The 15,910-nt window shown below is 40.0% G+C and overlaps 1 protein-coding gene across 1 annotated transcript; it reads left to right on the top strand.

Annotated features, from left to right (window-relative positions):
• Positions 1–7,258: 7,258 nt before the first annotated feature.
• Positions 7,259–14,693, top strand: LOC308409173 (sialoadhesin-like; the record flags this gene model as incomplete). The annotated part of the gene is made up of 5 exons (XM_080901736.1): positions 7,259–7,412; positions 10,810–11,073; positions 11,153–11,398; positions 11,485–11,613; positions 14,587–14,693. 5 exons carry the CDS (start codon positions 7,259–7,261, stop codon positions 14,691–14,693), a joined length of 900 nt encoding a protein of 299 aa, XP_080757862.1.
• Between the last annotated feature and the right edge of the window lie 1,217 nt (positions 14,694–15,910).

Genomic DNA, 15,910 nt, shown 5'->3' with positions numbered 1-15,910 from the left:
TGTTGCTGCATGTCACATACAGACACGATCCTCTCCTATATGTGTTTATGTGAGTGCAGACCTCAAGGAGTCAGAGAGTAAACATTTCAGTCTGATAACAGGTTGCTTCTGTGTCTTTAAATATGCACCATCACCTGGTTAATTTATAAGCTGAGGTCTGTTTCTGTGATCTCTGCTCATCTTTTTCTTTCCACTGAAAACACAAGATGCACGTCTGTGTCTGAGATGAGTTCACACTCCTCTTGCATGTGTTATTGAGTCCGCAGACTCTGGGTGGAGCACAACCCTCCCCCTCTCTCATTTCTTGTAAAACAAAACTTACAGCATTACTTTCGTTTCCTCTGTGAAATCTTTTTTTTTTTCAGACTTATAGTGAATTATAAATAAATTATAATATCCCCTGAACTCAAAAAGGCCTCAGTAGAATTAGCTTTCTTTATTTGCTCTGAGTTTATCTTGGCACTGAAGTACCAACAACACAAAGAAGAGACTGTAAATATGACATGAGCACAAACTTTGCATTTGATTTGAAATTCAAAACATTCATGTTTTACTAAGATATGTGGGTCTGATTTGCCTAACTTATCCTGATCGGACTCTCCTCTACTCTCCATTTTAGTGTCTGACTAGTCATAGTCATAATATTTATTTAACTTAAGTTATTTTAACAGCAAAAGCAGAATAAAAACTTGTGTTTTGACATAAGACACAATATGACTTGTGACTGTATGTTTATATTATTTTAATATTATCAGAGCCTGACTTTTTCTCAGATGGTGATGATAAAATGGTGATTAAAAATCTATAAAGAATAGAAAGAAATGTGCAAATACGAGAGCAGCTTAATGCTGCTGAAAATCATTCATCCTGGGATTTATTACACAGAGCAGTAAAACAAATATTTTAATTTCTGCAAATTTTGGTATCGCTGAGTGTGCTCTCATGGCTTCTGTTTATGGTTGGACACTAGAGCCCTGAAACTTAAGTTCTTATTTCTCCTGACAATATTGTCAGTTAGAGAGGGTTTTTTTTTCTCATCCTTCGGGTCTCTGTTTTGTGTGTGTGTGTGTGTGTGTGTGTGTGTGTGTGTGTGTGTGTGTGTGTGTGTGTGTGTGTGTGCAGTCGGGAGAGTTGGGGTATCCAATTTCCTTTTTTTGGGTGCCTTCTTGTGAGGGCTGTCTGTTTTCCACATTCTGCAACGGTAAAATACGACTTAGAGGCGGATATTTGTTTTACTTATGGGCAACAGTTGTCTGCCCTTGTTCTTGCTCGTGACAAAACTCGCCTCCTGTTGACAAAACTCGCCTCATGGTTTAAACTTGACTCTGAGAAAAAAAACCTCTTTCCCACAGAGGGGGGTGCTTTAATAAACTTATTCGAATATGAGCTTTTTTTCCCACTAAGGCTTATTTTATGGGGAGATGTACGAAATTATTTACCGGGTTACAAGCAATGATAATATCGGCTGTTGACTCCCCAGTGTCATCATTTTCATTTTCTGTCTATTGAGAAAACCCATTGTAAAAGTATTGAAGAAAAAAACTCTACCAAGGAGCAGGCTGCGCAAAACCTACCTCATATAGATGTTTTAATAATAATAATATTTTTTTGGGGGGCGCATTATAGGATATAAGCATTGAGAAAAAACTGATATCTGCTGTCTCTCTCCTCCTTGACCCGCGGTGTGTGTGTAACAAGATCGTCTGTCATGGTAATTATGGTTTGTTTTTCAGTCCCTTGTAAAAGGGACTCTCAAAAGGAAAAGTAGTATTCAAAGAAAAGTATTCACTAAGGGATATTTATTCATTTTTACACATACGGGGTAGACAGCCTGTAGGTTACAAGCGGATAGAAAGTTCTTCTTTTCATCACAAGCTATGGTGTAGCCTAAAAATGAAATTTGTTCACACAAGACACATGATTTACTCAGTCCATCACTTTTTTTGTTGAGCTGCTCTTAGTCTGGCTCATCACCTGAAACCTGTTTGTCATGGAACTGAACGCTCCAGGATTTGAGCACACAAGCCTCTCCACCACGACAAGGTGGCAGCTCGAGGAGGGAAACTATACTGTTGGTGCAGACATGAGGAATAGCTAAATCTACTGTCGTTAATTTTGTTCCAGCTGAACATTTTGTGGCATATTTCCTTATTTTTTTGAAGGGTTTTGGGTTCCCTTGGTTTCTACCATATTTATAGTTAAAATTAATGGGAACCCTGAAACATGTTGATACTGTTGCTTTAGATTTCTTTGTTGATAATACAAGATCCTCTGGTTTGTCTGCTGTGACATAAAAATTGTCACAGCAGTGCAATATTTCATGCCACCTGCGTGTCAGTTGCTTTATCACGAGTAGGACAGAAATACTTTACAGTGGTCAAAATACAAACTACACAAATAAATGATAAAGATGCTATCAGTGGAAAATGTCCTCTTCCATGACCTCCTGTCAGTCCAACAGATCCATCCTCCTTCCCTCCATCCTCTGTGTGTCCTCCTGTGTGACCTGCAGGTGAGAAACAGGTGTGAGGTATCAGCTGTCAGGTAGGTGATGAGTGAAGAACAGAACAGAATCCATTTCCTCATCAAACTGCTGTCAGACATTATCTACTGCACTCTGATCACATCACTCAGACCAGCTGCTTTCTACAAAGTCTCATCAACAACATCTTTAGAAACAAACATCAACAAGCAGGAAGCAGCTTCACCTCTGATCACACACACACTGAGCTCTACTCACTCACCTGGAGGAACAACTCTCAGGTTGATGATGTGGATGGGGTCAACACCTCGCTTTCTGCGGTTTGCGAGGACACGACACTCATATGTTCCAGTGTCACTAATTTTAACATCATGCAAAATCAAAGTCAGATTTCCATCCTTTATGTCAAGTTGTGTTCGGTTCTTAAAAGATGGATTCTGACTCTCTTGATCAAACTGTTTACAAAAGGACACATTCTGGGTTGAGGTCAGGTCTGCTCCACTCTACCACTTTGATGTTGCTCGCAACTGGACATGGTAGATAGGCAGTTTCTCCAGGCTTAGCCTTGACCTCTGTTGGCTCTGTAAACAACACAAAGCATGCACAACCATTTACTTCTACAGAAACTCCAGAAGGACTCTTGAGCTCTGCTGAAGTGAACCAAAGTGGAAACTTTGTGCACTGAAATTATGCACACTTGTTAATCCCTGCCAACTACCCAGACAGTTTACTGACAGACAGACATTCATGGTCATGAAACTGTATCATTGAAAGTACAAAATATTCCAAATCTAATTCAGTCCATTATCTGCAAGCCTGCAGCTGATCCTTTTATAATTAGCCTGAATTTCCCCACCTTATATGAAAAAAAAATTTTTTTATAAAAGATTACGGGCGACCGGTATTAGTTGCTCTGTGGTCTTCAATTTGTCATTAAAAATGCTCTAATATCTCACTGCATTAAAAGTAGCTTGAAATATAAAACATTTCAAGGCTGCTGTTAGACTTGGTGTGGTAAATGCCAAACTGCAGTTGGACTAACAAAATTTATTTTTATTTTTTAGGTGTGTTTTGTATTTATTTAAAATTGACAGTTTTCAGTAAAGATTGTCCTTCTTCTTGGATGTTGGGGAACTTGACTCTACTTTCTTTCTTTCTTATCATAATAACATAAAGTGAGAAAATGTGTTGTTACACAGGAAGCACTCTTTTTTTTTTCAAAGACGTCCATAATAATAACAGCTTCACTGTGCAGTGTAATTACAAAGGTGATGAATTGTTGTCTGGATTTTTTCAGAAGGGTGTGTACCATGTACGTAGGCTTGGGTTCAGCAGGATACCAAAGACATCTGGTGTAACAACAACGTAACACGTAACAACAGCCTCCATTCCTCTGATCTAAGGGACTTTTATCCACTCTAAAGGTCCGTGGAGGAGGGGATATTCCGAGCGCTTCTCTTCACTAGCTCCTTCTTGATCTCAAAAGTCTCATCCGCTTTCTGACATGACAGAATTGTTTTTTTGACAAGAAAACTGTAGTATCGGGTAAATGATAGGAGGTGGGAACGTTTGTGCTGGGTTCTTGTGGGGAGGGGGTTGAGAATAATAAAGGATACTCGCTGGCGTAATGGCGAGTCTCGTGTGTAGTTCAGTAAGATAACATCAACCACCTCCAATGACGGAACAGAAAGTCCTGAATGTCTTCGTCTGCATTCAGCACAATCAAAACTACTATCGTGAAACAGTACTTCACAGGAAAAAAGGACAGAATAAACATTTTTAAATCTTACGTGCAGATGTAAGCCCCAAGAAGACGACACCTGGTAAAGTCAACAGCAGAGATATTAAAGCCGCCCTTCCCATGTCCGCTTCTGCAGAGCTGTTGAAGCTCACTAGATGACAGTAAGTCACTGATGGTCACAGTGAGTGCCTCTCGTGTACGGTCGTGTACGAAAGGGCGTGCGATTAAAGTGTTCGACTTACTTTAATCGCAGTACACGAGGAAGTACACGAGGAAGTACACGAGGAAGTACACAAGGAAGTACACGATATCTCAGGCTTCATCGTTAGTTACGCTGGCGCAATAAAGTATGATTCTGTTTACTCTGAATTAGTTAAACATTTTTTTTTTGCTTTATACCAGGAGTATTTCATTAAAATTTAAGACAGTCCAGTTCTTTGCAGCAGTTTAAAATAGGCTCAGTCATGCAGTATTATAAAAATAATGATGGGAAACCAGTCAATCAGTCTGCAGAGACTTCAGCAAACTTTGCAAGTCTTATTTTTTTTAAATATATCTTTTAAGACGAATCTGCCTAAATTCAAAGTTACCATGAAAATTTTCATCCACACCCATGTAGGCCAGCCTAAAAGTGTTAAGATTTTTTTTACATTTATTTTATATCCATCCATCCATCCATTCGCTTCCGCTTATTTTATATCACATTTACATAAATATTAAGACCTTTTTGAGAAAAAAAACACACTTGAATTTCAGCTCAGGACCCTTCCATTTCTTTATCATTGCTGAGATGGTTCTGCACCCACTGGAATCCACGGTACACTGAACTATAATTTATTACCCATTGTTTAAAAATTGTCTAAGCCATTTATTACAGAGTCTAAGAGACTATTAAAATGTAGCAGACAAGTTAAGAAAAGGCAATACAGCATTGTACTACTACTGACTAATCCACAGAAGTACTAAATGTGTTGGCAATGTCTTGAGGAACATTAATCTAAATGTATAATATATATACTATAATAATCGTATTATGTTGTTATTGTTTGTCATGACTTGAGTGTCATTCTGCAAATGGGGTATGCTTCTGCTTTATTTGATGGCCTCTACCCATGAACTACACTTAAGGTCTCAGAAAATACGCGAAATACAAGTTGCCACCATAAAAATGGTGCCAGTAAGGAATATCTTTATTACACGTTGACTGGCCCAGGTCTGAAGGCTGATGAGGAACTGGCTTGGGTGTGAAGCTGTTGCTCTCATAGGTCCGAGCTTCCTCTTTGATGGTATAACAGAGGAGGTAGGCTCAAACAGGTGGATTGTGGCAGCAGCATCTTTGGATGCAAGCCGCTGTTAAAAATGAAAGATGTTTCAGCATGCTGTTCTGCCTGTAAAATGTTGGTCATAAAGTCTATGGAGATTAAATGGTATTAGATGCCAAAAAAGAAAAAGGAAAAGCTTACACACTTTGATGTGACATGGAAATGTTTAAAAATTATTTCAGTTTTTTTTTTTTTGCTACTGGTAGGAGCACTCATTTTTGAACTGCTCCTGTGGATTGTATTTGAGTGTAGGAATAAATGACTTATATCACTGACTGGACTGGACTGGACTGGAGGACCTTTTGAGATTTCCTCACCAGCAGGTGCCTGTCTCTGTAGGAACCTGAACAAATGTGTTGGCAATACATATCATTTTCATGACACTGCCAAAATCACCTTTGAAGTCTTTCACAACTGTGTTTCTAACTGGTACACACCTCTATTCAGAGCAGATAACAAAGAACAGACAAACAGCCAAACAGCTAAACCTCAACCACAGACTAAAAACAGCAGGAACATCATCGAGTGGCTGAAAAGATTCAGAACACAGTGTGTGTGTGTGTGTGTGTGTGTGTGTGTGTGTGTGTGTGTGTGTGTGTGTGTGCGTGTGTGTGTGTGTGTGTGTGTGTTTGTTTGTTTGTTTGTTTGTTTGAAGAGTTTCAATTCAAGGAAATCAAATCTGTAAGAATTTTCTCCCTGGCTAGCTTGGTGTTAGCATGCTCTTTGTGCAGATGTTTGCACAGTTAAAGCCGCAATGTGATTTTTTTTCTGTCCTTGATGCAGTTTACACTTTACCATCACATTCTCAGCCTCTCATGCTACAAAAATAAGAGGAATATCTCCACTCATCCAAAGTTGTGGACCTCACCACCAATTTCCTCCTCCGTGCACACAAACTTCAGCTGCTTGTAGCAGGAAGGAAAACACATCTGATATGTATTTAATCCGTCCATTGTGCAGATATTTAAAGAGCCTTTGTAATGCAAGTAGCAACAAAATTGTAATATTATTACAGAATTTAGTACAGTAGTGTGTTGTATTACTACATTACGCTAATGTAAATGTGTTGTTTTGGAAAGCATTACACACAACAGTAAACCAGTTACATCAGGAGGTGTCCTGGTAACAGTCAGTGCTGCAGGGGGTTTCATTTGTTGTAATACCAAACGTGACCACTTGTACCTAAAACTACACAATTTGTGTAAAAGAAGTAAAGTAGCCAAAGTGCAGATGATAGTTTAGGTGTTGATTTGGATTTTACATTTGGAACCACACATCTGTGTGTGTGTGTGTGTGTGTGTGTGTGTGTGTGTGTGTGTGTTTGAAAGCTTTGTGATGAAAATTGCTCTTCTAATGACCGTCCCAAGGCAAAACCATGGTCTGGTGCTGCCACCTACTGACACTGAAGTGCACCAGCAAACCCTCCAGCACTGTCAAGATGACAGAGTCCAAAATGCACAGCATGTGAGACCAGAGAAGTTTGGGGATGCATGCTCAGGGTGCTGTGATGGCTTTAAGGTAAAATAAATAAATCTGTGTCCTCCAAAGTTTGACCTGGGAGTATAGAGTATGTCTGGGGAGTATGAATATACACCTATAGTGTATATAGTGCTCATTTCTGTTTGTCTCCACGTTGGGTGAGTGCTGAGTATTTGTGTGAATGAGGGTTGGGAACGTATGCTTGTGTCTGTGTGTGCCAGTTTGTCTATGTCTATGAGGTCGAGTCCCCACATCCGCCTCTCCTGGAACATCTTAGGGCCCCCAAGGGGTGGAGGCCTAGCTCCACCCACCACACTACCTCCCGGTGGCCGATGCCCTCAGCCGTCAGTGCGTTGGTGCTTGTCGGTGTTCGGGGCTGGGCGCTCAGGTACGTACCTGCCTCAGTCCTGGCGGCTTCTTGATGGCGCCTGGAACCCGTGGCCTTATTGCCCTTGAACCTGGACTTCATGTGTATCACTGAGACTTGGCTTAACACACCATAATACTTGTTGTTGAACATATTTTGACACTGTCCCCTGTTTACAGCATACAGCTTTGCATAGTGCCTGCCGACTACCAGTACAGTCATTGGTGGGGACCTTGACTCCATAGGAGCTGGTAATAGCATGAAGTAAAGTCACCAATGATAAAACTGCTGGTTTTAGGTTATTTAGGCTAATTCTGGCTGTGCATTTTTTATTTAAAGAAAATGAGTAAGAAAATACGAAATAAAAAATAAATTTAGTGTGACAAATACTTGCACACACTCACACGCACATAGAGACAGAGAGAACAAGAGCGACATTAAGGAAGTGGGCGGGCTCTCGTTGGTAATATTAACAAAAAAAGGTGTAAAAAAAATCACAAAACTGAGAAGTGCCATGGAGGAAATTTCATTACAATTTCAGTTCTGTAAGTATTTTATTTACATGTTATGTGTTAAATTCAGTGTTTTAGTGTTTAAAAATACAACAATTTTTTTGGAGAAAAATAACAACAGTTTGGTTTTATCTCTAAATGCTGTCAGTGAATGAAAACTCTGTTTCTCTGAAGATGGAAATATAGAGGGCATGATCTATAATCTCTATTTTATTATCTCTGTGATAGCACTTTATTTATTTGTTTTGCCATAAAGAAAAACAAAGTTAAGTATGTTAATTAACCGTGTGTCATTTATCTTTAGTTCTGATCTCATGGCTGCTCTGCTTTACAAACCAAGGTCAGTAACCTTCTATCACAGTTTAAATCTTTTTAATTATTCTGCGACTCCCCAGGTTTGAGGCTTTCAATAGGAATCTTCAGAGCAGACATTTTTGCTCCTCAGAGCAGAAAAGTGCAGGAGTTACTAATAACAAATAAACTAAATTATGAATTTAGGTTAGCTAGTTCTCAGGTCTTGGGATTGTGCTTGTGATCTTAATATTAAGTCCTACTAGAACGGTTTTCATGTTGTGTTCTGGTCAAATTTAACCCATTTAAAAGTTTTATCTCTTAAAAAATGTAGTTAATTTGATTAGACTAACCTAAGATTCCATGAGTTTGTCCACAAAAATGATTTCTTAACATTTTCAAAAAAATGTGAAGCTTTGATGTGTAATACTATTTTGAGACATGCCTCAAAAAGTTTTCAGTTCATTATGTAGCAGCTCCAATACACTATAAATGAGGCTCTTTTCTAGATATTTGATCACTACACTAGTAAGGAGGAGAGAGAACGGCTCCTGACTGAGTCCATCAAAACCATAATGGTAAATGCGACTTACAACATCAAATCATACACGAGTCTTAATTCTAAGTGGTGTTTAGAAATTAATCTATCAGGAGTTTATGGTATGCAGAGTCTGGTCAGACAATTTCTCGGGCAACTACAACACTTCATGTTGTTATGGATGATTTGCTTGTCCTTGGTCTTGTGATACGAGACGAGGCTGTCGTCAACAAGACAAACTGGCAGTGATCACAGGCAAGTGTGTGGAGTGCCAGTCACTTATCTAGGTCCTAAATTCAAACATCATGGTGAATGAGTGCCTGGTCATTTTTAGGGAGGATTGTCCTTTCATACAATATATGCCAAGCAAACAGTTTAAATATGGCATGAAGATATGGGCAACATGTGGGCAACAAGTTATGCTTGGAAAAATATGTCTGTGAAGGTTCTCAGTCATCCAGGTCATCGTAGTCAAAGGAGCTTGCAAAGAAAAGCGTCTGGACTTCTTTAAGTTGCTTGAAGACGTTTCACCTCTCATCCGAGAAGCTTCTTCAGTTCTAAGGTCAAATGGTGGAGAGTCCCAGATATAAACCTAGTGGGAGTAACTGGGTGTGAAACTCTGGGCCAATCAGCCAGAGTTTCGGGTGAACTCATTGTGTTTGCATGATAAGGTGGGGCCAGGTTTCACATGAACTTACTTTTTTTCATATACGAGGTTGAGATAGTTGAGGTTTGCTGCAACAAATGAAATTGTATTTTACATGATGATCACACTTTTTGTTTGAGCTGAAACATGTATGTGTGAGAAATTTGCAAAAAAAAAAAAGAGAACTCAGTAAAGGGGCAAATATTTTTCACAGCACTGAAATAACATTAAAAACATATCAAATGTTTAAAAATTATTTAATAATTTAAAATGGAAAACTAGACAATTTTTAAGACAAAAAAGTCACTTAAATTTGATGGCAGCAACCTAGATCAAAAAAGTTGGCACGGGCTACCTTTGACATATCCCCTCTTTTATTAACAACCGTTCATAAACCGTTCATGGGAACTGAGCTGCTGGAATTTTAAAGTTGTGGTTTTTGGTTTCTAGTTTAGTGAACCTCTGCCAATCTTAACTTCTGGAAATTCTGTCTCTCTAAAATGCTCTTTTTACACCCAATCGTGTTAATAACCTGTTGTCATTTAACTTTTGCAACTAATTTGTTGCAAAATCTCCTCCAGCTGTTTCTTTTTGCAACCACTTCCTTTTCCTGGCTGTTGTCCAAACTTTTTTGAGACCTGATGCTATCATCATATGTCTCTTTTAGAATTTCATTAGTTTTCTATGTTGTATTATGAAAAAAAACACTTGTTTAAGAGACTGAAGAAGTCACTTAGATGATTATTAAAACATTTTTCCCACTAAAAATTACACGTCCGGATGAACAGAATAATTTATTTATTATTCAATCAGTGCATGCATTCAAAAAATTCCATGATCATTTGCATCAGACTTAAGTTACTGTTTCTAGATCTCATCAATGATTTATGTTGAAATTTAGGGGGATGACAGTATTGATGCAACTAAGGGCGATCGTGGCTCAAGAGTTGGGAGTTTGCCTTGTAAACGGAAGGTTGCCGGTTCGAGCCCCGGCTTGGACAGTCTTGGTCGTTGTGTCCTTGGGCAAGACACTTCACCCGTTGCCTACTGGTGGTGGTCAGAGGGCCCGGTGGCGCCAGTGTCCGGCAGCCTCGCCTCTGTCAGTGCGCCCCAGGGTGGCTGTGGCTACAATGTAGCTTGCCATCATCAGTGTGTGATTGTGTGTGTGAATGGGTGGATGACTGGATATGTAAAGCGCTTTGGGGTCCTTAGGGACTAGTAAAGCGCTATATAAATACAGGCCATTTACCATTTACATGACTTTATCATCTCTATGCTTGTAGTTATGGCCCCCAAAATCACAAAAAAAATTGTACAGTATTATATGAGCTGCTCATTCTTTAGATTTGGTGAAGGGTTTCTGTGATTGAATGAATTTGCAATTGTATTAACATTATAAGAAAGATGATTTTTCATTTTAACACTTCACAGCTCGTCTGACTGTGAGTCCCAGCAGCTCTCAGTTCTTTATTAGAGACTTTGTGTCTCTGAGCTGTGAGGAGGACGACAGCTCTGCTGGATGGACTCTGAGGAGAAACACAAGCAAACAACAGAGGACTCAGTGTGGAGATGAGTGGGGAGAAGCAGCTGGTTCTTCCTGTAACATCAGTTACATTTACACATCACACAGTGGAGTTTACTGGTGTGAGTCCAGAGAGGGTCCCATCAGTAACATGGTTAACCTGACAGTCGCTGGTAAGCTGAGTGTGTGGAGTTAGTGTTGATGAAGCTGTGTGTAAATGGATGAAATGCTGTAGTTTGTCTCTGTGTTGAGGTGGATCAGTGATCCTGCAGAGTCCTGTCCTCCCCGTGATGGAGGGAGATGACGTCACTCTGCTCTGTAAAACAAAGACCACTCCCTCCAACCTCCCAGCTGCTTTCTATAAAGATGGCTCCCTCATCAGGAAGCAGCCTACAGGTCACATGACCATCCAGCATGTTTCCAGGTCTGATGAAGGCCTCTACAAGTGTGACATCAGCGGTCATGGAGAGTCTCCATCCAGCTGGATCACTGTCACAGGTGACACACTCACCTGTCTGTGTTTCTGCAGCTTTCAACATTCACAATGTGACGACAACTTAATGACTGTGTTTGCTTTATTTTAGAGAAACACACCACCACACCTCCACCTACATCAGCCTCCATTAATACAACCACACCTCCACCTACATCCACACCTCCTCCATCACTGTCCTCCACTGCTCTCTCTGTGTTGTCATTTCTTAAATCAATCTGTGGGTTCTTACTGGTGTTACTGGTTCTGTTAGGGAGACCGTGTGTTCACAGGAAACTTGATGGTGAGACTCAGACTTTCTATTTCATGGTAAATTATTTTGATGTGATGTTCACTAATATTTTTCTCAGAGTATGAAAGAGTAAATTATTTTGCTGTTCATTCTGACTGATTTCAGCTGATGGGGGAGAAGTTGGAGATGATGACATCACATACAGAGAGAGAAAATCTCAAATCATCGGCAACAGCCAATCAGAGGAAGCAGAGGTAGTGTTTAATATGCTGTGTCGAGCGTTTTTTAGTTTTTACTTTTCACCAGCAGGACGCGCCTAATAAAGTTAAACAGTTACACAGTGAATTAGCGTTTATTATTATATTTACAAAATAACAACGTTTTTATCTTCGTCGTAACATTTTATTTTGTTGTATTTATCCGCAACACCTTAGGCTTGTCCATGAAAATATTGTCTGACATTAAACTGAACCGTGGCGCAAAAAAGCTTGGGGACTGCTGCTGCAGGTCGTTCTATTTTGCTTATTCTTGTCAGGGCCATTGCAGGGCTGGAGCCTATCCCTGCTACCACAGGACGAGAGGATGCCAGCGTGACATAGGGTTAGCCATTCAAGGTTACATTCACACCTTGGCAATTTAGAATTGCCCTTAATAACCTTACCCCAGTAACTGCATGCCTCTGGACTGTGGGAGGAAGCCGGAGTACCCGAGCTGTATCTCAATTCATTGGCCACATTCCTCGAAGAACTCAGCCTTCATGGTCGACGTGGGCAAGGTCCTCCAAAGACCAGAAATGCCAGAAATGCGAGGCTGTGAAGTGGGACGGTGTAGCCTTCAGATTTGCGTCACCAGTTGTCTCACCAGTTACCGCGCTATGATTTCTGAGATATGGTAGGCCACGAAGAATAGAAGACCCATCTTTCAAATCAGGGGAAATGAAGGACGCATTTGTCGGCCCCGTTTGGAGCAGTCTTAGAATTGGGACAGCCTTCGTCGTCTGGCTGTGACGTAATTGGCCTTCAAATGTGGCCTCCGAAGGATGCAGCTCCTGAATGAAAACGCTATCTGCTTTTTGCACAAAATTATCAAATTTGCAGCTTCAGTTAAGTTAAGTAGGATGGTTTGTCAGAACACCTGTTGTAGGTGTGAACGAGTGTTTAGTTGTCTGTCTCTTTGTTAGTCCTGTGATGGACTGGTAACCTTTCTGCTGTGTATCTCAGCTGGAATAGACTCCACACTTTGTGTTTCCATAAGATGGATCAGTGATTCAGAAAATGGATGATTTCATTCAATGATACCATTTTACGGAACTTATTTAAAGACTAGAATTGAACTCACTGTAGGTGTTCTGAGTTTGTAGGTGACCGTTAATGAATGCTGCTCTTTGCATGTGTTTTTCAGCCTGTGGTTAGTCTGTTAACAGAAACAACAGCTCTGTGGTCGTCATGTTTCCCCTGTCAGATAAAAATACTTCAGCTCCTCAGGTTGTACTGCAGGACTGTTAATGTCACAGTGGTATTGAGAACCACTGGCCTAGCTGAAAAAGATTGTGAGTTTATGAGAGGCCACAGTATCTCACATAGAGTTGTTATGCCTGTGATCAGGATATATTTATGCAAGACGGATGTCATGAAGACGTCATAAAATGTGTGTTTTCTTCTCATATTTAAAAACAATAAGTGAACAAATATATCTAGTGGGTTTTTCCCCCCAAAAAAGAGCTGATCAAATTTTTAGGAATTTTTTTCATTGTGCTACATAGGAATAGTAATAAATTTTATCTTTTTACACACATCCTGTTCAATAGCATCACTTCTATAACTTCTAGTATTTGCAGTGATGTCCTCTCTGTGTGTTTTGTTGTGCAGAGAGTGATCCCGTTCCTGTCCACTCAGCCCTGAGAACAGAAGACATCAGTTATGGACAAACAGCTGTTTGAACAAACACACTCTGGTACAGCTGCTCTTTATTCACTAAAAACAGAGTAATTATTTATGCAGTGTTTGTCTCTTTTCTTCAATGAAAGTGAGCTTCCGGAACGTATTAAGTTGTTCTTCTTGGCCTCTGTAGCTTTTTATAAATAGACCAATATTATATACCAGGGGTGCCCAATCCCAGTCCTTAAAAGCTACTATCCTGCAGCTTTTAGATGCATCCCTACTCCAACACAGCTGAATCAAATGGTTTGATCTCTTCAGCATGCCATCATGTTTGGCTAAGGCCTGATAACAAGCCATTCATTTGATTCAGGTGTGTGGGAACAAGGATGCATCTAAAAGCTGCAGGACAGTAGCTCTCGAGGACCGGGATTGGGCACCCCTGTTATATACAATGCGTTATATTCAGTGCGCCCCAGGGTGGCTGTGGCTACAATGTAGCTTGCCATCACCAGTGTGTGAATGTGTGTGTGAATGGGTGGATGACTGGATATGTAAAGCGCTTTGGGGTCCTTAGGGACTAGAAAAGCGCTATATAAATACAGGCCATCTACCATTTACCATACAATACCACAGAATGTGACAGATCTGACAGACTCAGCAGATCAAATTGTAAAAATGACTTTTATTAAGATAAAATCACATCAGCAGCAACCTCCATCTGTAAAGTGTAAACAACCTGTAAAATGTGTGAAAATAGGAAGATATGTCCATACTCAGCAGTTAATTTATTTTAGTTTATTTCGTATTTTGTAGTTAAAATTCTTTTGTACAGCCATGTGGACTGTTAATCTGTTAAACTTTAAACTGAACTTACATAAATGAAGCTTTATCTGGAGTTTGTTTCTTCTGTAACAGTTTAATGTTTCAGAGAGATGATGTCTCAGCGTCACTGTCTGAACACTCAACAACACATTTAAATTTAAATCCTCTCCCCATTCTGTCAGTTTACTTTACATAAACATAACTGAGTTTTCAGAGCTGCTTATCCTTCTCATGTTGAACTGTGTGTGTTTGTGTTTAGACTTTAAGCCAGTGCCCAACGTCGCCTACTTTTCACTGAAGCAGTCCACCGGTCCAACCACTGATGTCCAGCTGCTGGTCTCTAACTGGCCCACGCAGCCCTTGTAATCACTCTCAGTGGTTGTATAAGTCTGTCTGCATATAGTGTAACAAAGCGTAACTAAAATATAAATGTAATGAATTATTTTAATTGTCCTCAATAAAGTTTGCTTTTTGTTACATTTCATTTCTAAGTGTGGCACCTCTGTTGCTTCTATACAGCAGTGAACTGCTTCCTCTGCAGCGTCAATAAACTTTGCGCTCATGTGTCATTCCTGTCGTGTGGTTCTGTGGGTTTCAGAAGTAGTGCTGATGGAAAATTTGAACTGTGTTTCTAACTGGTACACACCTCTATTCAGAGCAGATAACAAAGAACAGACAAACAGCTAAACCTCAACCACAGACTAAAAACAGCAGGAACATCATTGAGTGGCTGAAAAGATTCAGAACACAGTGTGTGTGTGTGTTTGTTTGAAGAGTTTCAATTCAAGGAAATCTGTCACAGTCTGGCGAGGGCAGACTGTAGGGGTTGACAAAAAGACCCAAAACGCAGACTCCAAGGAACAGGGAACAGAACTTGAAATGTTAACAAAAGGCGAGCCGTTTAATATAGCTGGTAGAAAAGGTACAAACAAAGGGCAAGGGAAACTGAAGCAAAATTAACACAAACCTAAACTGGGGAATCTAAACAAACAATAAGAAAAACCTAGACAAGAAACTTGGAAACATGGCGTGGGCAACAGACGACCTGACAATCACACGCTGAAAACAGAGGACTTAAATACACAGGAGGTGATTAGGGGAAGTGGGAACACATGGAGGAACAGCTGACTGACATGAGCCTAAGGACAGGACAAGGGAAGTGAAACAAAATACAATGAACAAAGAACACACGACTCCTTCAAAATAAAACAGGAAACATGAGACAGACATGATAATACAAACTTGATAACATAAGACATGCAGCATGAAACACGAAGGGTGAAGGGAAGCTTAAATACAGGGGAAGAAAACACAAGGAGTCTAATAACCAAATGAACTTAGATAACCTAATGAACAAAATAAACTCAAACTTAAAACGCTGGGTCAAAAGACCCAGGATCATGACAAAATCAAATCTGTAAGAATTTTCTCCCTGGCTAGCTTGGTGTTAGCATGCTCTTTGTGCAGATGTTTGCACAGTTAAAGCCGCAATGTGATTTTTTTTTTCTGTCCTTGATGCAGTTTACACTTTACCATCACATTCTCAGCCTCTCATGCTACAAAAATAAGAGGAATATCTCCAC

The sequence above is a fragment of the Rhamphochromis sp. 'chilingali' genome (genome assembly GCF_963969265.1).
Source record: "Rhamphochromis sp. 'chilingali' genome assembly, chromosome: 1".
Classification (NCBI taxonomy): domain Eukaryota; kingdom Metazoa; phylum Chordata; class Actinopteri; order Cichliformes; family Cichlidae; genus Rhamphochromis; species Rhamphochromis sp. 'chilingali'.
This window is presented reverse-complemented; position numbering and strand designations above follow the sequence as displayed.